We start from the raw sequence: 23,565 nt of genomic DNA on the forward strand, positions 1-23,565 counted from the left end.
ACCATGGTCAAGTTTTGACAATTCTGACATTTTCCATCATGTTCACACCACACAAATATTTAGTGTAAAACGTATGCAGCACACAGCTAAACAGCGCCTACTATGTTTTTCGTTGTGGTCACAATCAAAGTGAATAGATAATAGTTATGGAATTTGTCAAAAAAAGCCTGCGGTGAAAGAAGCGCAGACGTAAATGAAAAAGACCGTGTCAATTGGAAACGTGATGTTTTGCCTGGTTTGTTGGAAAACTATCGGAAACAAAATGCAGACGAAAGTGGACTATTTTTTCAATGTCTTCCTGACAACACTCTAACATTCAGACAGGAAAAATGCCATAGCGGAATGCACAGCAAGGAGAGAGTTACACTGTTACTGCCGTTACTGTCCACCAACATGGGTGGTAGCGAAAAAATAAAACTTTTGTTAATAAGAAAAACTAAAAATCTGCGTTTCTTCCGTGGAATTAAGTGGCTGCTTGTAGGGACTGTAATTGCTGGATCCCTCATCCAGCAATCCAGCTGGATCCAGCGCATTTTTCTGTCAGCTGCAATGCGGATCCGCAAGTAATTAATTGTCAAATATCACCTATCAAAGAATGCACCTTTGCTCAAACACTAAATTCTCCGCTGACTAGTGGTCACTAATCAATGAGTTGATCAACAGTTTTCAACTGTTTATTGGCCGTAGAAGCTCTCTGTAGAAAAGAGTCGAGTTCGATAATTGCTGACACAACTCTGAAATTTGTGTTAGACAAACTAAAAAGCCAGGACACAATCTTGAGTGCCGAGCTTTCAAGGCACTCCGCAAAAGAAACGGAAAACCGGCGTCGTGCCGAGGTCACAGGGATGCTGATTTACCTACAGAACCCGAAGAAGTATGACCATGACCAAGAAATGTATTGCGCTAAGAGACGAAAAATATGCTGAATTGTGTAAATACATGGAGTAGAACCAGCAGCAGTGGAAGAGAATATAATGGAAGTAGAATGATTCCCTGAATTTCACATTGGAACAAGAACTGGAGATCCAACTAAAGCTTGAGAAAGAAAACTTCATGAAACGAAAAGAAACTAGAACTGAGAAAGATTATGACAAGATACTAAAAAAGGAAATTACTGTTTATGAAAATGGGAGAGTGAGAGGTGAAAACCTATCTATGATTTATGATTATTGATGACTCTCAGACCAACTAGCGTAGAAACAGAAAGGGCCTTCTCCGCAGTCGAATAGGTTGGGAGACACCATCGTCAATTTTAATACCATTTATTTCTTGAGATCCTCTTTCCAGAAAAGTCAAACCGTTAAGTATTAAAAAGGATGAATTTTTAAAAATATTTGAGGATATCTTCATAAAATGTAAAATGCAAATAGAAAATGAGCGTTCCCCGTTTCGTGAATAATTAACGCAGGTGCATTAAAGTAATTTTTGAATAATTAATAAGTCCGGGTGACCCCTGTCAGCGCCGCCCATGCTTGACGTTCTACGAGCGCAGCGCCCCCTCGTCGAGTTTTCGTCTCGGAAAGTCGATCAAGACGGCTTTGATCGCGTGAGGTCGCTACCGTCGCCGTCATTCCCCTCGACTCCGTGCGTGAGAGCAGGACGCAAGCACTCGCAGCCAGCCAGGGGCCAGTGGACCGCAATCAGCTCGCCATATTTGTTGTTGTCGTTGATGGGGGAGGTCGCGAGACGGGCGGAATCGCGTCAAACGTCAGAGTTGTGAGTGGAAGGCCCAAGTGTCGGTGTGTGTGCGAACTGGGGACGGTTCGGTGTGATGTCGTTCTGAGCGGCGGCCTCGGTCTTCGCTTCGGGGGTTGTTCTTTGTTCGAAGCTGGCGGCGGCCGGAAACCTCCCCGGCGGCGGTGGCGGCGATGTCGCGGCCGCGATGCTCGAGTGGGAGGAAGGGGACAGGTTCAGCTTCGAGGACTCGGACCGCTTCGAGGAGGATTCGCTCTGCAGCTGGAGCTCGGAGCCGGAGAGCCTCTGCAACAACTGGAGGGGTTGGAAGAAGCCCGCCGCCGGAGCGGGCACCTTCTGGGGCGGCGGCAGGAGGCCCGCCGACGGTGAGTTGCCGCCAAACGTCTTTGTTCTTTGTGTTACCGCTCTTGCTCTTTGTTCGACAAACAGTGCTGTTTTTAGACAACAAAAGATGTCAAATGTCAAAATACGAACATCAACTTGCCACACACAGCAAACAATCTTTACGCCGAATTCTAAAAAAACCGCTGTTTTTAAACTGTCTAGCATGTCAAATGTCAAAGATCCAACCAACAGCGGTCACCTAAACTCCTGAAGACAATCGAAATTTGACCTTAACGTCCATTTTATACCAACCAGTGTTTTTTTGGCTAAAACATGTCAAATGTCAAATTACGATTATCAAGTTGCCATGAACAGACAGACAACTTTACACAGAAAAAAAAAATCATGAAAGAAAATCTTTTTACACCTGACTACAATCACCTAAATATAGAAAGGGGATTCTCACTGATATAAACGCCGCTATTCTAGAAAGAATGGTTTTGTAGACAATACAAATGTCAAATGTCAAAAACACATTCGTCTAGTTGCATATACGGGGCTGTCGTAACATTTAATGAAAAATTGTTGTTTTTGACGTAACAAGAGCTGTCAAATGTCAAACATGTCATTAATAAGAGTGAAAGGGTATATACAGGGGTCCCAAGTAATAATTGTGGACGAGCGGTTGCTCCGAGAATTTTATGCGAAAACATGAGAACATTAAATGTCAAAATTGTTTGTTATTTAGAGAACGAAGTGAGATTTACGCGAACGAATGATAAAGCGGTGTTCTTAATCCGGGATGTGGGAATGTTTTTGTTTTCGAATTTGGTTGGTATTAGCGGTTGGACAATAAGATTAAAATCGTTTATCGGAATCTTTTTAATCGGTGTTATCGAGGTTCGTTTCGTTGATGGTTGAGGTAAAAAAAGACATAATCGAAATGTGTACGATGTGGCCAAATAATTTATGAAAATATCGGTGGTGTTTTGAGGATGTTGTGTAAGAGTGATGAGTGAAATAACGAATTGCAAGATGAGAAGATATTTTTGGAAAAAGGGCCGTTGAGAGCTGCTGAAACAAGAATTTGTCAAAATGTTAGAACTATTGTTCGATGAGTCTTTGGCTTTGTGATTGATCTGTTTGAAGGTTTAGGTTTCAAGATGAATGTGTCGAATTAATAGTAGAGTAGACTGAGAAGAAATTTTGGAAAAAATGATAGAAAGAGAGATTGAACGAAATTTATAAATGAAAATTGAAAAAAAAAATCAACGTGTGCTCGTATGGGGCAGTAGATTAGTAATGAAATTAATATACTGAGTGTCTAAAAATCAAGGCGTCAAGAGAAGTGTGCCAAAATAGTGAATGAATCAAGTGAAGTAGGTAACGAGCGTTCAAAGAATTTGTAGTCAAGCAAGCCGTGGTTTTCTCTATTCTTGTAATAAGTACTTTGACGTTTCCTTCTGATATATGATCGTCATTTTATGGTAAATGAAATCATTAATTTAAAATAAAATACATCGTGTGGCACCGAGAAAACAGGGAAAACTCGTTGATTAGTTGAAAAAGGAACTGTTTTAAGCAAAAGAAAAATTCACATCATTATTTATTCGCTGAATAAATTATGTTTATGGTTTGACAGCTGATGAAGCTACGCCATAACTGCGGAAACAAGATTATATACTTGAGTTCACATTTTTTTAACGCTCTTTTATATCGAAATGTTTGAGTGCCTAGAATTCTAGGCTTCAAGGTACATTTTAATATGTTCAAATACTAGATGAAAATCTAGAATAATGAAGTACATGAGAAAGGAACTGAGAAAATTTAAAAGAATTTTAAGAAGAAATTAAGTATCTATAGTTTAAGAAGAGTGTTTAAGGATTTGGAGAGTCAAGATGGGAAATAGTGAAATCTACAGGTGGAGGGAGATTTTAGAACAACATCGAGTGTGATTAAAAAGTTTTTCGAAAATGGAGTAAAAAAAGTTCAAAGAAATGTTTGAAAATAATTTTTCGGTGTGTTTGTTTACTGCTATATATCGGGTGTTCATTTAAATTTATCGTCAAAGTTGAGTGAAGTGACGTTAGATTTAAACAGCTGATCCGTGATCTGTAATCCGTGGTGCGTTCACAATCGACTACGCCTACTTAAGGGATAAATTTAAATGAACACCCGATATACCGCATTAGTTAAACTGGCGTTATACCGAGTACGTAAAAATCTAGGTTTTAACTTAATTTTAAGCGGTTTTTGAAGAACAACGACCAATGTGAGGTTCAAATATATGTATTTCAAAATGAAATTCATCTACATAATTGGATTGTGTGTTTCATAAGATTAATGAAAATTGTCACTGACGATTTGTGTTACATATACGGAGAGTTGAAAAAATAATTGTAAGATGCCAATCAGTTTTTAGTCTGATAAATTTCAAAATTGGTTCATTTTCAGTGTACCACCTTTGTAAACGATCAACATTGCAAAAAAATAATTAAGAACTTTGGTGACCCAGATTACGAGTGTTAAGATAAGTTTTGGTACAAAACAATAAAGGTAAAAAAAAAATGTAATATCGTAAATTGTGATGTCAAAAATGCCATTTCTTAGAAACCCGTAGATAATAAATATAATTATAAGTTTAATAAAATAGGTGTATATAATGTTCTTTAATAATAATAATAAACAATAGTAAATTTTTGGTTTCAATATTAGACTTAATAATACCACACTATCCAAATTAAATCACCTTCTCTATATGGATGACATAAAACTTTATGCATCAAAAAAGAATCACATTTTATCTTTACTAACAATAACTGAAAATTTCTCAAATGATATTGGGATGAGTTTTGGTATTGATAAGTGTAAAATGCAATCAATATGTCGCGGTCATTACGAACATTTAGAATATATAACTCAAGAAGGAGAAATCATTAAAAATTTAAATAAAGGAGAATTTTATAAATATTTAGGTATTAATCAATCAAATCATATTCAACACTCAATTATAAAAGAAAATTTAGAAAAACAATTTTATTTAAGAATTAAATCTATTTTAAAATCAAAATTAAACGGTAATAATTTAATTAAAGCAGTTAATACATATGCTGTTCCATTACTGACCTATTCTTTCGGTGTTATAAAATGGTCCAAAACTAATTTACAGAACATAAACATTAAAACTAGAGTTCTTTTTACAAAATTTAGTGAACACCATCCTAAATCTGCTATTGAAAGATTTAATTTACCACGCGAAAACGGTGGTAGGGGTTTTTCAAATCTAGAAATACTGCTAAAAAATCAAATTGCTTTACTAAAAAATTATTTCCTCAATAGAGCTCGTGATAACACCTTTTTCAATGCTTTGGTTTCAGCCGATAAAGGCTACACATCTTTAAATTTAAGTGATAATATAATTTCAGACATTGTTAAGCCAAATATACCTGACACAATAGCAAATATAAAACAGAAGTCTTTACATGGGAGATACTTTAAAGAACTGGAACAACCAGAAGTTAATATTCAGGCATCTCATGCATGGCTTAAGAAATCAAATATTCACCCTGAGATGGAGGGTTTTATATTTGCAATATTTGCAATACAAGATCGTGTTATAAATACAAGAAATTATAAAAAACACATATGCGGTTTACAATCGATAATTGATAAATGTAGGATTTGCGGAACTGAAGGGGAAACAATTGAACACATTATTTCTTCTTGCACCGTTTTGGCTCAAAGCGAATATAAAAAACGACACGATATATTCGCTAAAATTATACACATGAATTTAGCTGTTAAATTCAATTTATTAAAGAATACACAACCACATTATAGTTATACACCAGAAAGTTGTTTGGAAAATGACAGTTACAAGTTATATTTTGATAGAACAATTTTAACTGACATTCATATTAAGCATAACAGACCAGACATTATAATTTTAAATAAACAACAAAAGCAAGCATATCTTTTAGATATAGCTGTTCCAAATTCACATAATATAACACAGACATATAACACAAAAATTAATAAATATTTAGAGCTGTCCGTTGCTATGAGAAATCTTTGGTGTTTAGAAAAAATTTCGATTTTACCACTTGTAATTCAGCAACGGGAATAGTACCGCAATCTCTTTTTAAAAATTTAAAAATTCTGGAATTAGATAACACATTGGTAGTTGAAATTCAAAAAGGTATATTATTATACTCATGTCACATCGTGAGGAAGTTCCTTAACATTGACACAGAACATAATACACAACAAAGTCAAAATGTGGAGGCAAGACGCCGGTAATTATGTTGATAAGCACTGCACTATTACTTGATAGTAATATCCGTAATAGTGTATGTACTCCGGCAAAATTGCCGTGCCGCCGGGTGGAGGTGGGATAGACACGTAAATCAATCCTGCCTGAATGTCGCGTCACCGGGTGTGTGGTGGGTCAGATAATAATTTTATTATTATAATAAATGAAAAAATTATAAAAGCTTTGGAGAAAATGTAACGTGTACAGGTGGGAGAAGAGAAAACGTTTTAAGTCGAAACTGCAGCACAAAGAACACACGAGAAATATTAAATATGAACGGACCATTAGCCATTTTCGAATTTTAAGTGGCAATTATACATCGGTTAATTTTTATCGACTCATTTACGTTACGTTAGAATAAAAATTTGCCGGTCATTAGCGTACAGTTTTTACGACGAGTCTCAAACATTTACTTTTGAATAAATACAGGGTGAACAAATTAGTGATGCAAATTGAAAAATAATTTTAAAAAATCGAAACGTTCGAGAAACATTTTAATTCCACCGGGAATATTCATGAGAAGTGACAGTTGTTTTCTCAGACGATGAATATTAAAGCGTGCCCCAAATTCAGATAATTTAATGAAATTTATGTAACTCAACTCCGGCGTTACCGAATGTGTTTGTTTATTATTATTTTTCCAAACCGTTACTGTTTCTCACAAGAGACGACACGATCACGCGAAAACGTACCGCGCGTACACTTAATTGCACCATTGTCCGGCTTCACACCAATAAGATCGTGGACGATCTCAAATTGACTCGTTGCTGCACAACGATTACACAACAAAGTCGTATTTCGCCGGCACCGCAGCTCGACGCTTATCTTTGGTTCGTCCGTCATGGACGAAATTAATTTCGAGTGGCGGCGGGTCCCGGGGGCGGCGACTCTACAACGGTGGTTTCATCACCGGACAGGTGGGACTCGTCGATGTGTTTTTTTTCCTTTCGCGTCTGCTTTCTAATGGTTAACGATCGGAAAAATTTCCACACGTAGTCATCATCTACGGGGTGTGGGTATGAAGGTGGAGTCACAAGTGACGTCACGATGTAGCCAACTGGAATTTGAGACGCTCCGTCGTTAAAGAATGACTAGTTTATGACCGCATAAGTACTGCCATGCGGTCATAATTATCGACACGGTCATTACTACATCATTTATTGTGGACTCGTTTAATAATAAAATAAAACGGAGCTTTATGACTTCTTCGAGTTGGAGATGGCGGCTAATGGACAAATTGATTCTTGGCGGAGGTCAGACGAGTAGAACCTTCGGTTTGTCAACTCGTGTCTAGTCGCCGGGGGGGTGCCCCCAAGGAGCCACTGCCGGCCCACTCCTATTAACGCTTCGTCGTTTCGTACCCAATTCGGTCTTCAGAATGTCGTTTTTTTAACAGATGTCTATTATTAATATTTATTACTATTATCACGAGGAGAAACTGGACTGTTCGAGCAAAAAAAAAAGAAATTTCGAATCGCTACCTCTCCGTGGCTAGACGGTAGGCGACCAGCTGTCGCATAATAATTTACGATGGAATGAACTATGAGGATGGTTTACGGCTTCGTTTTCGAAAAGGAAAAAATAGTGAACAATATGGGTCCCATAATGGTTTTATGGGGTGTACGTGACTGGGAAGATTTTTTCCCCTTCCCGAGTGGATTCTTGGACGAAAGTAAAAGTTTTCCAGGAGATGCTGTCGACGAAAATGTGTTTTTTGATCAGTTGGACTCAGAACGGGTAGGATCTGTGCGGAAAAGATTTCGAAGAGTGACCACATGACGGCGAGAATGATGATGAAATAATCTACGGGGTGATTGCGAAATAATTTTCGTGTGCTTCAAAAACGTGAAGATTATGTGGATAATACGCGATTTGTGCTCGTTTCATCGTGTTGACTTTTTTGGAAATAAATTTTGATTTTGATATGAGACACTGTATATTTATACATTTTGTCAATAGTTTCAGTACGGACAAGTCGACACGTTTTCCCAGTGGATATTGGAAAAATAAAAATGCGGGCGCACCTCTGTAAGATGTAAACGTTTTTTCGAAATTCAAAAATATATATACAGTGTGTTTCGTTTACAAACTAGAAATTATATATTTCATGAGCTCTGGTGGTGCTTGTAGTTGTTCTGTAGGTTGGGTGTAAATTAATTTTTGTTTTTTTGAAAATCTTATTGTAGGTAATAATAATTGTGATAATAAGCGGTACCACGATTGGCCCACTCGTGATGGTGTATTTCGGTTGTACCCTTGGATTGATACCGTTGATCCGCGCATTAATGCATTTTTATTACAAACGATTTAATTAAAACGTTTGATTGAAAAAAATGTAATAAACAGGATAATCGATGTTTTATCAGATAAAAATAAAATTAATTTCCAAGATTGATGTCATGCTGTATTAAACTGTGCCGATTATTAGGTGCTTTGGAAGAGGACACCTTCTGGAAGGTCGAAGATTCGAATCGAAAATTTTAACACTTGTTCGGAGCTCTCTCAATTAAGCCAAGTTTGTTTTTTTTTTGCTTCTTCGAAGTGAAGTTTTTATCAACACTGTGTTTATTATTTGTTGATTTAACGTCAACGCACGAATGCTGTCGGAGATTGCGGTGGCATTGGAATGATACTGTGGACTGAAAGAGATAATTTATATCGTACGGTTCGGATGGTGAATCAAGGAGAAACGAGATGGGATGAAAATGAAGGAGGTTTGGGGAAAAAGCGTGTAGAAAGAGAGGAAGCTTTGGAAAGAATATAGAAAGGTGTGTGAAATAAGGATATTAATTAAATAATGTGATTTTATTGAAAGAGAAGGAAAAATGAAGGGGGAAACAATTGGAAAAAGTGAACACTGAATGTAGATGTAGAAAAGATAAATAAAATAAACAGAGAAATAATAATAGAAATAGTGAAGGAGGAAAATAGATTGGGAAAAGGAGGTTCAAACAAATATTAATTGATTTAGTGACGAGAAAAGAAAAGAGAACAGAAAATATTTCGAATGGAACTAAATCAGAAAAAAAGAGTTGGAAAGACTCTTCTTTCCTCTGATAATGACAAAATTGAAATAACAGATTTAAATACAGGTTCAAGGTGTATATGGGGTGTTCATTTAAATTTTCCGTCAAAGTTGGGGTTGAAGAATCGATTGTGAACGCACCAGTCGTCAGTCTGTAGATTAAAATCACAAATAAGTTAATTGGAAAAGGAAATTTTCTCGTTGTGTTTTACACGTTGTTTCATCACGATATGACGTCACGGAGCTGGACAGCACCGATAAATCTGTGCCGACTACAAAGGGCTGTAGTGAGCTCGCCTCGTTGATTTCGTCACCTGACGTCTTATGTTCTTTTTTATGCCACAATCCTAAACTGAACTTAATTTTTAATTCAGTTCTTTAATTCTTTATGCTCCAAGCTGCGATTATTTGCCTAATTTCATCTAATCTCTTAATTTGTTTAATTTTAATTTCTTAATTTGTCTGCTAGGGTACGTCATTTTTTTAAATATAATTTAAATTTTAATTAAACGTTTAGAGAAATGTTCAAATAAAAATACAGTTTGACTTTGACGCTGTTACATTTTTAAATATTAATAAAAAATAAGTAAGTAAAGTATATTTTTTTAATTGTCAGTTTGATTAAAATTTACTGAGGGAGAAGATTATTTGTGAAGATTCAATTTAATGATCCAATCAAATGGGTGTAGATCTTTCCTGTATACAGGGTGTTTCTGAAATACGTATGTTAATTTCAACCAGTGAAAGAACGCCCCAAATCATGGAACTTTTCTCTATAACATTTTTACCAAAAAGGAAAACAAATTGATTTAAAATTTGGAATAAATTAACCATCAAAGTGTATACCCGCCTATGGGTAAGGGCGAAAATTCTCTGTTGTGATAGAAACAGAGCTTTGTTAAAAAGTTCCATTGTTATAGAAAAAAATAAATAATCAAAATTTAGATTCTTATGGTTACAAAAAATAGAAACTACTCGTAGTTAATCACACAAAACGACTCGTTTGGTAAAAATTATGGGGCAAAAAATCTTGGAATACTTTTACGAATTTTATAAAATGTTATAGAGAAAACTTTCATAAATTGGCGAGTTCTTTCACTGGTTAAAATTAACACACGTATTTCAGAAACACCCTGTATGTATGTCAGCATTAAAAAAAAAATCAATTTTTTTATGTTCGGTGTATGATTCAAGTGTAGGGTGCTAAAAGTGTAGGTAAAACAGTGAAACAAAGAAAAATAACCGCTGACTATTAAAATTTTCACTTGGAGTTGGCTTTGAACGAGTTTTTATTTTTTTTTTCTGTTACTTTAGACACACGCAAGAACGAACGACAAATGACTGTCAATACAATTGAAACATAACCAAATTAAGAGAAAAAACATTTATTGAAATGTCAAACTAATTTGAAATGACCCTGTACAATACGATTTAAATTGTCACGTGTCGGGTGTTCATTTCTTTCTTATTTCTCAATTCTCCTCAAAGTTGACATTGAAAAGTCGATTGTGAACGCACCACTCGTCAGTCTGCAGAGTAAAGTGCGTCTATCGATATTTTGAAACGACTTTTTAAACACTAGTTAACATTTTGGGTCGTCTATGATGGTCTCATTACTAGGGGATTATTTACCTACCCTGTAACAAAAACTCTCGATGGTACCTGCGGATTATTGACGATCGGTTACTCACCACTTTTACGACAATTTTTGTTAGCGGGCAATAAACCACTGAAGGAAGCAAAAGGTCGTTTTAAAATATCGATAGACGCACTTTAAAAACACACACAACGCAAAAGTGAGGTTAGATTTAAACAGTTGATCCGTAATCCGTGGTACCGTGGTGCGTTCACAATCCTATCCACATGTTTTGTTCTTTTCCTGTCAGGTCAGATCAGAAGGAATCGACGAGTTTGTGTGAAACCATACATGTTTAAGTTTTTGAAAATTGAGGAAAAATAAAATCGTGAAAAACATAAAACGAAACGTCCTGATCACGAATATCGCAAGCACATTTCAAAAACGATTTGTTTCTCATTTGTGCCACGTCTTGACAGTCGAAGCAACAAGTAGCAAGTCGACCACTCTGTATATGTCGAGTTTTCCCAACCACCGTCACTCCCATCTCAAAGCACGATGAATAATTGTTAAATTCGACGATTAAAGGAAGTTGTTCGGCAGCGACAGAACCGACCACCCCATCGACTAATTAAGTTATCCGGAGGAGTTTGAGACGGTCTTGAAAATTTCCATGGCGGTCGTCGTCACCTCTTCTTCCTCCTCTTCCACCTCAGCCGACGAAACTTGACTCTAATTGAAAGTGCGATGATCAAGATCCACGATTGATATCTCCGCGGTCGGCGACGAAAAAAATCGAAAGGGAAATATTTACGTGGTAATTCGTGACCGCCCTCCCGTACGGTTATGTAAACAGCCCCGAAGATAACACTCCCGGAACATCTGTTGGCGTTCGTGTCGACTCAGCTCCGGAATTAACACGTTTTCGTTTCGTGAGTCTCAGCCAGTTTGATGGATGCGTGGTGCTTTCGTCGGTTTTGTTTTTTCAAAAAATCAACCAGGCTAAAATCACGACCGTAACGATGCCGTCGTTGCCCCCAACAGAAAATGGAATCGTATAATGCGATTTTAATATTCCGCGGCCGCTTCCTCTCGATAAGGAAAAGGAAGTGCGTTTGTTTTTTTTTTTCTTGACAAACGATTGAAATAAATAATTTCCTGTGCGAGGTTTGACCGTCCGTCGTCGAGGATTGTTCGTCGTACACTTGTTTGCACAATAACACGGGTGCGAATCGACTATTCGCAGGTTCGCTACATTGCTCGTGTATTGGTTATAAATTTTTTGTTTCCTCGAAAAAAAAAATGCGATAGTCTGGAACAGATCCGGCGGCGCTATTTATACTGGCAATGATTAAATTGGAAGTTTGAGTAAACAACTCACAAATTAATTCAGTAATGAAAGTCGTATACGCTATTATGTAGATTAATTATGTATTGGTGTTGCTTTTGTTTATTTACTTGTTTTTCATAGATACCGGTGGATTGTCTTTTTTTTTCGTAAAAGTACCGTCCAGGCACCAATAGCTTTTTTTTTGGGACACTTTTTTTTTGTTTGAATTGAAACATTTTTTTCCATTGTGTGAGAAAGATATGAAATAAATGAATGTCGGCGGAAATTAATTTCGTATGATGTTTGGTAATTATCCAGTCACATGATCGTTCCATCCGGAAGAAGTGTAGCATATTCTTCGACTGTACTAATACTGGTACATCCTCAATTTAATGAGAAGAAAGAGCAGTGGTGAAGGTACTTTCTACACTTTTTTGTTACTTCTATTATTATCAGTCAAGAGAATTTGTTGCTTGTGTGTTGTGTGAAAGAGCACAATTGTTGTTGTCAATTTAAGAGAAGCGGCAAACAGCTTGTCGTGGAGCTAAACAAGTTATGAAGAATTTTATAAATTTGCGGTAATGAGGTTGTCGATAAAAGTTTTATTGTGTATTGGTTTGTTGTAGAAATGTGTTCATTTTGTAAAATTTTTGAAATTGGAAATTTGTTATTTTCGAAAATAAATGATTTTGAAGTGCCAAGATCAAAAATAATGTTTGTATTGTTGAAGTGAAGGAGTTGAGAAGTGTGCGAGAATCACCTAGTTTATTGGAAAGAGGTTATGATAGTAGGATAATTTTTAAATTAATTTTTGAGTGACTTAAACAGTGAAGACAAAAGTGCTAAGAAATTGTCTTAACAGATTCGCTCAGTACAGACATTGCTGATTTGGAGAATGGAGCAGGATGACAACGATAAAAATGGAGTAATTGTAGAGAAAAATATTTCATGGAAAGATAAATAGGCAAATAGAAGAAGAGGAAAGGAAAGATTTTCAAAAATTGTCAAAAGATGGTCTAGATGGATAAAATGTAGATGGAGTTTAGAGAAGAGTAAATTATTACAAGAAATAGAAGTTATTAAATAAATTCTTAAAACGAAGGAAAAGTGAACCAAAAAATAAAATCGAAGGAGCTAAATAAGTTAAAAAAAGAGAAGCATATTTTGGTTAATGCGCGTGATATAAAAAGATGTACAAAAATGTATACAGTGTCTAAAAATTTCCACTGCTCAGAGTAATTGCAGAGAAGAATATTTTATGAAAAGATAAATTGACAAGTGAAAGAAAAACAAAAGAAATTTTTTTGAAAACGGTTCGGAGTACATGGTCAAGACGGAGAAATAACTTCCTAAAATGAACAAAAAAAGAAAGTGAGGAAGGTAAACAAGTAAAAAAAGAAGAAGCGTATTTTGGTAAATACACGTGACTTACTAAACAAATGCATATTGTGTGATTCAAAATGATTGTGGATAAATATGGAAACTATGTACGAAAATTTATGTGGCGACTCTGTGGGTGGGGTAGAATTGACATTTGTATGACATTTCATTAGCGTGCATTTGATTTTTTTTAAAGCATTGCACATTGACGACAATTTTCAAAATTGCGCGACTATGAACTGTCAAAGAAATCTCAACTCCATCCTACCCACACAGTTGCCACATACATTTTCGTACATAGTTGCCACATTTATCCAGAATCATTTTGAATCACCCAATATTAATCTCCATGAAAGTTATTTTCTCGGTAGCTATTTGCAGCTCCATTGCCTCCATTATAATTATTCCGTGCTATTCCTGGAATGGTTACCTTTCAGGATTCAAGGAGAGCGCGACAAAAATTCGACGGAATCGTTCATGTCACACATGACATTATCAACCTACCACCTGCATCCAAAACACGAGCGCCATCTGCCGTTTCGCCCGGCAGCGCCAATTCGCTTCTTCCAATTACATACCCAGCGCAAAATTCGCGATGGAAAGGGTGGCGCTAATGGATTTCGAAAAAAAAAAGAAATTCCGAAACAATCGACTCGCGCGCTTCCTAGAAAGAACGATATGTGACGTGTATTTAACGAGATTATGAGTTACGGAGTAATAATAGTAATAATGAGTCGTGTGCGTTTCGCAGTCGGCCGTGGTTCGTTGACCTAGGAATAATACGATGGTGGCCGTGATGAGGATTTCGTTTAAATCGTCATGTAACGGCTGTGATCGTTTTAATTCCCGTCGTAGTCGCGCAAACGTTACAGCTGTAGGTGGTGGCAGCACGCGTGCGCGAACGAGCGGGTCCTGTTGCTCGCCCACCCGGTATATGCTTTTAGTGGGCACTAAAATTAAGTCACCATTACCTTGCGCATGTCGTAAAAAGAGCAAAACCGTGATTGTTCGTTTTACGGTGGACGAGATTGGGATGTAAAAGTGCATCCGGGGTGGGTACGGCTCTGGCGAATGTACAGGGGGGTGCACGGAAACATTCAGATCTGGGTTGAGTCTCTGATTCGGTTTTATGATTTCCCGTGCGGTTTAGAATGTCATCGCGCGACAACGAAAATTGACTGATTCAGTTGGTTGTTTGTTTGTATTTTTAGAGATTTCCTTTGTTGTGAATTTACGAGATATAAAGGTAAATTGAGGTGATTATTTGGTTGCGTAATAATAATGGTCTTTAAGATAATTTAAAGTACTTAAAAAATTCTCGCAAATAATTATCCAACCTTCCCCAATAAATTTTGTATATTCAATCGATTAAAATTTTATTGAAAAGCGAGAAAAAAATGCAACAGCACAAAGAACTCTATTTTATAATAACATATTACAATAAATGTATCCTGTTTTGGAATAAGTCATTTATCTTTTTGCTAAAATAAGAATGTGTTTATATTGTAAACAAAATATTTACAATTTATCGCAGTAACTATGTAATGTCGTGCACGAGACAATCTTGAAAAAGACTATTTCGCTTTCTTCTTTGTAACTCAAAACACCATAAAGAATCATTTGAAAAATAATGAACAATGAAAACTGCAAAGTGACAAGCATGAGCTGTCAAATGTCAAATTTACAAATCCAGCAGGGGCGGCAAATCTGTACATACGTATACCATAAATCACAGCCAACTACCATGTAAAAAACATTTATAATAATCCTGTATTAGACGGGGCAAGGTATGATGAATGTTCGTTGGAGGAGTCAAATTTTCGGTTAGAATCGTTATGAAGTCGGCTTCTTCAAAGAAGTAATCTTCAACATTTTTGTTTTATGATTTTATTCTACTATACCTCAGTGGAAAGTAGGCATCTGTGTTGATCCGATGGTTAGGTTTAACCATCAGTGGACACCCAAGGGATCACGGTCCTCTAGGTAGAGTTGCTGCTGAGGGTTAATTCTAGAATGATTATTTTTGGAAATACCCAGTACTTTATTTAATGAGTTCGTGTGTAAATTGAGCTGTTTTTGGCATGAGTGGGCTAGTTTAAAACGCGAATGAAACGAGCGTTTTAAAGGCCCACGAGTGCCAAAAAAAGCCTAATTTACACACAAACGAGTTGAATGCAACTTTTTTTTGTTCGACGAGCCCCTTAAGGCTCTAAATCGCTCAAAATCTTTAAAATTAGCTTGGTGTTTCGTTTTGACAAATTGTGACATTTATCAAAATCCGTTCGCACAGGAGAAAAATCTCAAATTCTGACAGTGTCGAACAAAATATGTATGTAGTTATTTGTGTATCGAGGCCTAAAAAGTGCATCTTTTTCGTCCGACTCTGGGTTTTCTAGTCGAGGCGGAGCCGAAAACAGGCGAGGACAAAAGGCACTTTTTGGCCGAGGTGCATACAACGTTTTTCGTGTTCATTTAGGCAAAAATTTTGAAAAACATTAATTGTAAATTTTGAGATTATCTTTGACACCTCTCAAGTTAGGTATACAGAGTGGCTACGAAAATTGGATTCACTTTTCCACATTTGCCCAAATGAAATGGGAATTGCTGGCAACATTGGTTTATTTTACGTAACTATGCTTTCAAAAAATGTAGGTAAATGTTGGTTGTAGCCGATTAGGATATGTTGCACGCCAATGGTCCTACACTCTTACAACTGCTGGTCTACCAGAGCGATCTTCTTTAGCAGGATAATACCATTTTATGCAACTTGTTTTCAGAATAAAAATCTCGTATCAGAATTACTAAAAAAAAGTATGTTCCCATTTGAAAAAAAATATTTTGACAGTTTAGCCTTGAAGCGCGTAGGGCGGCTATACGTGAATTTATTTTAAATAAGGGAGTTACAGACTCGTCTTCTTTTTTAGGAACCCCTGTATCTCAACAATTTTCAGTTTTTGCATTATTTTTCACAGGTATTTTTTGGTAATCTTCCTTTTCTTGGTATCAGTTCTTTTATATTCGTCTTAATTTAGTCTTTTTTTTTGTTTACTTAAACCCACTTTTTTCTGGTAGGCGTAATTTATTTTCAATTTAGCGTTTTTGTTTTATATTATTTCTATCTGATTTTTTCTCTTTTATTTTTATTAATAAATTGTTTTTGCGGATTTAGTCACAATTTCGCCCAAGCTCGCGGCTTCATTTTTTAAGTTGATTGTTCGCTTGTTTTTTGCTTCTTTGTTACGAAATATACATATCGTATTAAGATTCTCAGCGAGTTCATCATTTTATTACATTTATACCAGTTAAAAATTAATGTACAAAGTGTTCATTTATATTCAGGCTGTATCTAAAAAGCATGTGTTAATTTTAACACGTAGCAGAGCTTGTTAAATGAAAGGTTTTTTTTTTTTATTTTTTTACGAAAAAGCCCTACAAATTAATTTAAAATTTGGAATAAATTAGGCATCAAAATGTAAAGGTGTTTTTTAAAATTTGGCATCGAAGTTGGCGTTGGAGAGTCGATTGAGAGCGTATAGTGTTCCCATTTCTAATTTGGTTTTACTACCAGTCCTGTTGTCGGGGAGTTAAATACCCCGACAATAGGCAACTACCGTCATAAATCCTAGGAATGTAAAAGAAGGTCTGTTATCTGTTGGCTGACCAGGCTACAATATCTTCACGTCTATTGCCAAAACCACAACCCCAGCCCCTAATAATTACAATTGCACTGCCATAAAACCAAATTATAAATGGGAAAACTATACCACTCGTGTAAAAGCGTAAGATTTAAACAGCTGATCCGTGATCCGTAACCTGTATAGTGCGTTCACAATCGACACTTCAACGCCTACTTCGATGCCACATTTAAAAAAACAGCCTTTAGACCCGCCTATGGGTAAGGGCGAAAATTTTCTGTGGTGATAGAAACGGAGCCTTGTTAAAAAGTTACATTGTTATAGAAAAAAATAAATAATTAAAATTCTCGTGGTTACAAAAAAATACAGATTAGTTAATCACACAAAACGACTCGATTGGTAAAAATTGGGAGGCAAAAAATCTTGGAAAACTTGCGAATTTTACAAAATGTTATAGAGAAAAGTTTCATAAATTGGCGAATTCTTCCACTGATTAAAATTAACACACGTATTTCAGATACACTCTGTATATCCTTATACATACAGTAAGTCACAAGATTTAGATTTTTGACGAATGAGAAAATGCATTTTTTTTCAAATGAATAATGATTTGAAACTCACTCGGTACACTTACTTTATTTCTTTTTTCTTTATTTCTATCCCGCTGACATTACCTATTTTTCTTAAATTATTTTTTTAATCTATATCTTCTCCTTAAATGTTTTAATCTTCTTGTTACCAAAAAATCTCTTGGTGTCAATTATTATTTTTCTCGATTAATGATTTATTTTTTCTAATGCGAAAATAGTAGTTTATTTGACGTTTCACCTGTTTCACTCGCGTTTTAAACTGGCCCACTCATGCCAAAAAAGGCCCAATTTACACACGAACGAGTTGAATATAAGGTTTTTTTTGTTCGACGAGCCCCTTAAAGGCTCAAAATCGCTTAAAATCTTTTAAATTAGCTTGACGTTTCGTTTTGACAAGTTGTGACATTTATCAAAATCCGTTCACATAGGAGAAAATTCTCAAATTCTGACAGTGTCGAACAAAAAAAATAAAAACTTTTTTGTTCATAAAACCATTTTTCTTTTCGTCTCAAATTCATTACCGAAGGTAATGTTTTATAATTTTTAGTTTGTGATTAACGTCTAATGTCACAATATTTTGTTGCAGTCATTCGTTATTCTTCTTTTTTATAAATAACTTCTTGGTTTTTCGCATTTTTCTTTGTTCTATTTTGAACAGTGTTTTCATTCTAATATTCACAAAATAATTTGTTCTTTACGTTTGTTCGTTTATTTTTTCAACAAAACTTCATTCTTGTTTTTTTTTTTTGAAGCAATCACCATTGTTTTTTATATTTTTAAAAATATACATATACATTTCCAGTAAAATCATAATCTCTGCTTGAAAATATTTTTTGTTTGCTTCAAAATTTCCCTCTTCTTTCAAATTTAGTTCTTTACATAATTTTTTTCTTCCCTACCTGTATATTTCTGAGTTTGATTTTATTCATTGTGTCGGATTAATTTTATTACATATTTACTGTTTTCGTTTTTATTGTTGCCTTTTCTTCGTTTTATTCGTAAGTTTGCTTTTTAATCAAAGTTGTGTCTTGGTTAATTTTTATCATACATATTTCCTTCCTCTCTGTCCATCAACAGCTGATTCTACCAAACAACAATAATTACCTTCCGGACTCGCACTACAGTTCGTCTCTTTTAAATCGGTTGTTCCTACAGCCCAACTCTTCTTTTCTCGGCAACACTTGCACCGTCGTATACAAGATTTTTTCAACACAAAGAACCCGACACGACAAGTCGTGGAATTTTCCCAGCACGGCCGCCACCCTCCAACTCTCCCCACGAAACCCTCGCCACCATCGAAATTCCACCGTTTCGTGACGGACTCGCCCCCGACAGAAAGAACGGTCTCTCATCTCCTCCTCTTGTTGTTCGTCCGTGCGGACGAACGTTACTCGACCACAAAAAACATACACAGACAACAGCTGATGTATGGAAGTCAACAGTCCGGAGGTCGTCCGATCACCCAAAAACAGGTAGAGAGAAACCGAAGGCGGCGGAGGAAGGAGAAACCGAAAAGAAGGAAAAGACGGCGGCGAAGAGCGGCAGCCGCAGAAGGCCGACGGCCGATCGACAAGCTTTCTTTTGCATTTCATCTGGACGCGTCGCCATAGAAACCATTAAAAATTTAACAAGTTGCTTCATCCACCATCTTCACGTCCCACGGCGGCGAGCGACAGTCGAAGGCGAGAGAGTTCGCCGCTCCAATTTGAATAAAAATTGGCTCTTAAATAATATCCAGTGTTTTCGGATCGCCACGGAGGCGGGGAGGGACGGCGACGACTTTGTACAAATCTTCGCCTCTTCTCGCCAGTGTCGTCCTTGCAATGTTGGGAATATATACAGGGTGTAGAAAATAAGTGCAGATTGATTTCATTTTGTTGGAAGTTTTTGGTTTAGAGAATTCGGTGATTGTTCACTTTAACTACTTCTGGAATGTTCGCGTTTTTTCTGGCTAGACAGCCTCAGGACGTGCTCCTACATCGTTTCCCACCAGTCAAACCTTGTGCAAATGAAAATTTTCCTTACCCTTTAGTTATACTAAGATTTGGCGCGACCTTGAAACACAACAAGAGAGAAAAAAAGGCATTTGCACAAGGTTTGAATGGTGGGACACGATCTAGGAGGACCCTCTGAGGCTGTCTAGCCAGAAAAAACGTGAAAATTCCAGAAGTAGTTAAAGTGAAAAATTACCGAGAATTCGAATGTGCATTGCGACGAAACTATTTTTCTTTCGTCTCTATTGTATTTATAATACATAATTATTTTTTGTTGCACATTTCTGGTTATTTTGGTTTAGACCGTTGAGGAAATGTTTGTCCCTTTGATTTGAGTTTTTGCGTACGACGAAACGTTCCGGTTTCTTAACTTCGTGTTTATTTCGTTGAGTAATATAACAAATGTAGAAACTTAAGCCGAGTTTAATTGCATAAAAACACGAAAAATTTCCATTTTCTCGCGATTACAGTTTTACAGCGAAATTGCTCGAAAGTCGGTCATTAAAACAGTTCGCATAATTGTAATAATTATCTCCTGGGCAATTTCTTACTCTGCTAGACATTAATTTTATCTGTCACAGTAAGTTGTTGTACCAGGAATTATCTGTGTTTCGTTTCCTTGTACCTAAATTCGTTGTATCATTTAAATCATTCTTGTAACGTGCGGAAATGCTCCATCCTGCATGCAAGTCCAAGCAAAAGAATTAATTCTTGTTCTTACATCGCTTTATTTTAAATCACAATATGTATTCTTTCATTAAATTTTTATACAGCTATTTTTCTATTTCTTTTGTAATTTATTTTCTCTTATAAGCATGTCTACTTGTCTGGGTCTCTGTTTTGTTTTTTCTGTATCAATGTTTTTTATGAACTTTTGAAAAATATTGGATTTACTGGAGAACGTGTCTAACACTACAAATATTACTTTAGCGCAACTTTTCTTAAAAGAACAAAACATTTGAGATACTTTCTAGATATTTCAAAACTTTTGTTAGATTCAAATCAATTCAGATATTTCTTGACATACCAGAAAAAGTGTTTGCAAAGTGTTAACGTCTTGCGGAAAAAATATGTGTTTAATTGGAAAAATACGTACGTCAATATATAGGGTGTTTCATTTACATACAAGCAGTACCGAAATTTTCTTACATACTTACAATTCTATACTGTGATAAGTATGATCAAGTACACCGTTTCAGATTCACCCGCTATACTAATTTGTTGGCGTTTTCATTTTTACATATTTATAAGGATTTTAGTGATTATGTACTCTGCATCAAATATTGAATTGATTGAATTTCATTATTTTTCTCACAAATGATTGTTTCGTTGTTTCTTTAAATTTTTTTCTTGACCAACAGCTTTCTTTCTCTTGTACTTTATATTTCAACTATTTTCAAATTTTCGATTATGGTTATTATTGGATATTTTTTTGTTATCTACATTTTCTCAATGAGTTTTTTTTCGTTCCTGTCTTTTTTTTCTTTTTTGTCGTTTGCTTGAACTCAATTTTTTTTTCAGTTTATCTTTTTAAAATTTGTTTTGTCCTTACATGAACATTATTGCTATCAGATTTTTTTTAATTTTAGTTTTCCAACATTGCGTCTTTCAAAATACCTTGTATTCTTCTTTCTGGTTTTGTCCACCAATTTGGTCTTTTTTGCATTGCGTTGCGAAAAATATTGTGTTATGATTCGTTTAGCAATGTCGTTTCATTAGATATCGGAAAAAATTCCAAAACACTAACATAAAGCGTTCAAAGCTGGAATTTCCTGAAAAATTCGAAAATATATGCCGTTCACGATTGTTTTAAACACGCAGGAGGCCATGATATTTTTTTGGTTAGATTGGCGTCAGGTCTTGTCATATGACGTTTCGTTATTAAATATTCGTCTTGTTGTCAATTCTCTAATTGATTTAGTGTACCTAATTCAATTATAACCTAAAATAGATTTATTATGCCAAATCACAATATTGCCAACTAAAATGTCCGAATTTGAAACAATCGTGAACGGATAATATATAAATACATATACAGGATGTTTAATGTAAAGTTTACAAGTCAGTAATTTTTTGCGAATTAAACAATTACAAGAAATTTACCGTACATGGGTAGCGGTGTTGGATTCTCTCATGGGCTGTGACCTTGGAAATATCTGCGCGAAGGCGGAGCGATAAACCAGTGAAAAATCTGTAAATGAAAACTCAAAACGTCGACTACTTTACATGCAAATAGACGAGAGAGAGATGAAACGAATGCAACGAATCACTATGTTTTCCGATCGGTTTGTATCGCCTACTTGAGACGTCGTTTGCACAGATATGACTCATAGCCCATGAGAAAATCCAACACCTTTCTTTTCTACAATTTTCAAAATATTCCAAAATCATAAGTGTGACGTATTGGTTTGAGATTCATTGTGTATACTTCCTGTTCTTTTCGTTGTTATTTAGGTACTTCCATTGCTTTGACAACATTCATATTCTTCTTTATTATTAGTTAATTTATTTATTGTCGCTCCAGTGATTTTCTTCTTTTTATGGGCGAACTTTCGTTTTACAACACTGACAGAAAATTATCTGTGACATTATAATTGCCTTAATGATCGCAGAAAATCATGAAACAATAATTTCCACACAACCACAGTTTCTTGGTGAAAATACCTGAAAGTTGTTCATCAAACAGTTCACGTAATAATTCTTGAAATTATTTTATTCCTAGTTGGTCGTTTTATTGTCTATCAGCTCATTTTCTCTTTTTTCCGCTCCCCTCAACAGTTCCAGCATGCATGTTCCACCACGTTTTTCTTTCTTATCAACCAGTACACCCATAGAGATAAACTGGTGAAAGTTTTATTCCCTTTTTAAAATAGATGTACACTGTGTACACAACCAATTCCTTTTACTCCGTGGTCAGTTTCTTTAATAATAATAATAATAATAATAACAATAATAATAATAATAACACTAGCAATAATAATGTAGTCTACGTTTGTTTTTTTTATTAACGCGTTTAACACACATAAAAGTAAAGATGGTGACGTCACGAAATCGTAAAAATTATTTATGAGAATTTTCACTCGCTGTAAAACGTCTTGCAAATATTTTTTAGTTTTGATTGGACCAGACTTGTCTGATCGCTCCGAACGAAATTCGTGATGGTTTCGGAGGTAGACGCGTTCGTGACTCACCGTGTATACACAAAAAAAAAAGAAACTGTGAGGTGATGCACCGTCTTGTTGAGTACGCTTGAGTCACATCCGGTCGACGTTTCGGTCGTTCTGCGGTCGGTTTCCACTCGAAAATTTTTTTCTCTCCGACTAATTTAACACTTGCGGAGTCATCCTCAATTATTGTTGGAGTGATAGAGATTTATGGGCGTTGGTGATGAGGCGTGCGTTAACAGTTTCATTGGCTTCGCACTCCGGTGTTGGAATTGAACGCGCGGAGACGTCGTCCGTAATTTATTTCTAGTTTAACGTCCGCAGGGTCCACAAAATTAACATGTTTTGCATTCGTACGGTTGTGTCGTCTTGCGGCGTGAAGACCCTCGACCAAACCGGATTTTGTCATATCGAAGTCGCGTGGGACGGCGAAAGATCTGGAACGATCGAGGTTTTGATTTTTTTTTCCGGAGATATTAATAGAAGTGTTTTGTGACGATTTGAATGAATGTCGTAGAGAATTGATCGGTGGGTTTGTTT

The 23,565-nt window shown here is 35.8% G+C and overlaps 1 protein-coding gene and 1 long non-coding RNA gene across 2 annotated transcripts in view; one reads left to right on the forward strand and one right to left on the reverse strand.

Annotated features, from left to right (window-relative positions):
* LOC138136954 (uncharacterized) overlaps positions 1-23,565 on the reverse strand; it is a 129,795-nt gene that overhangs the window by 8,670 nt on the left and 97,560 nt on the right. The gene's annotated exons all lie outside the window — the stretch shown is intronic.
* The window catches only part of Dora (Dorado), a 70,766-nt gene continuing 48,747 nt past the window's right edge, over positions 1,547-23,565 (forward strand). Inside the window, exon 1 of the mRNA XM_069056252.1 lies at positions 1,547-2,060. Within this exon, the coding sequence (XP_068912353.1) occupies positions 1,883-2,060 (178 nt within the window). The 5' untranslated portion in view covers positions 1,547-1,882. The remainder of the gene's footprint in view (positions 2,061-23,565) is intronic.

This window comes from Tenebrio molitor, chromosome 8 (assembly GCF_963966145.1).
Source record: "Tenebrio molitor chromosome 8, icTenMoli1.1, whole genome shotgun sequence".
Classification (NCBI taxonomy): domain Eukaryota; kingdom Metazoa; phylum Arthropoda; class Insecta; order Coleoptera; family Tenebrionidae; genus Tenebrio; species Tenebrio molitor.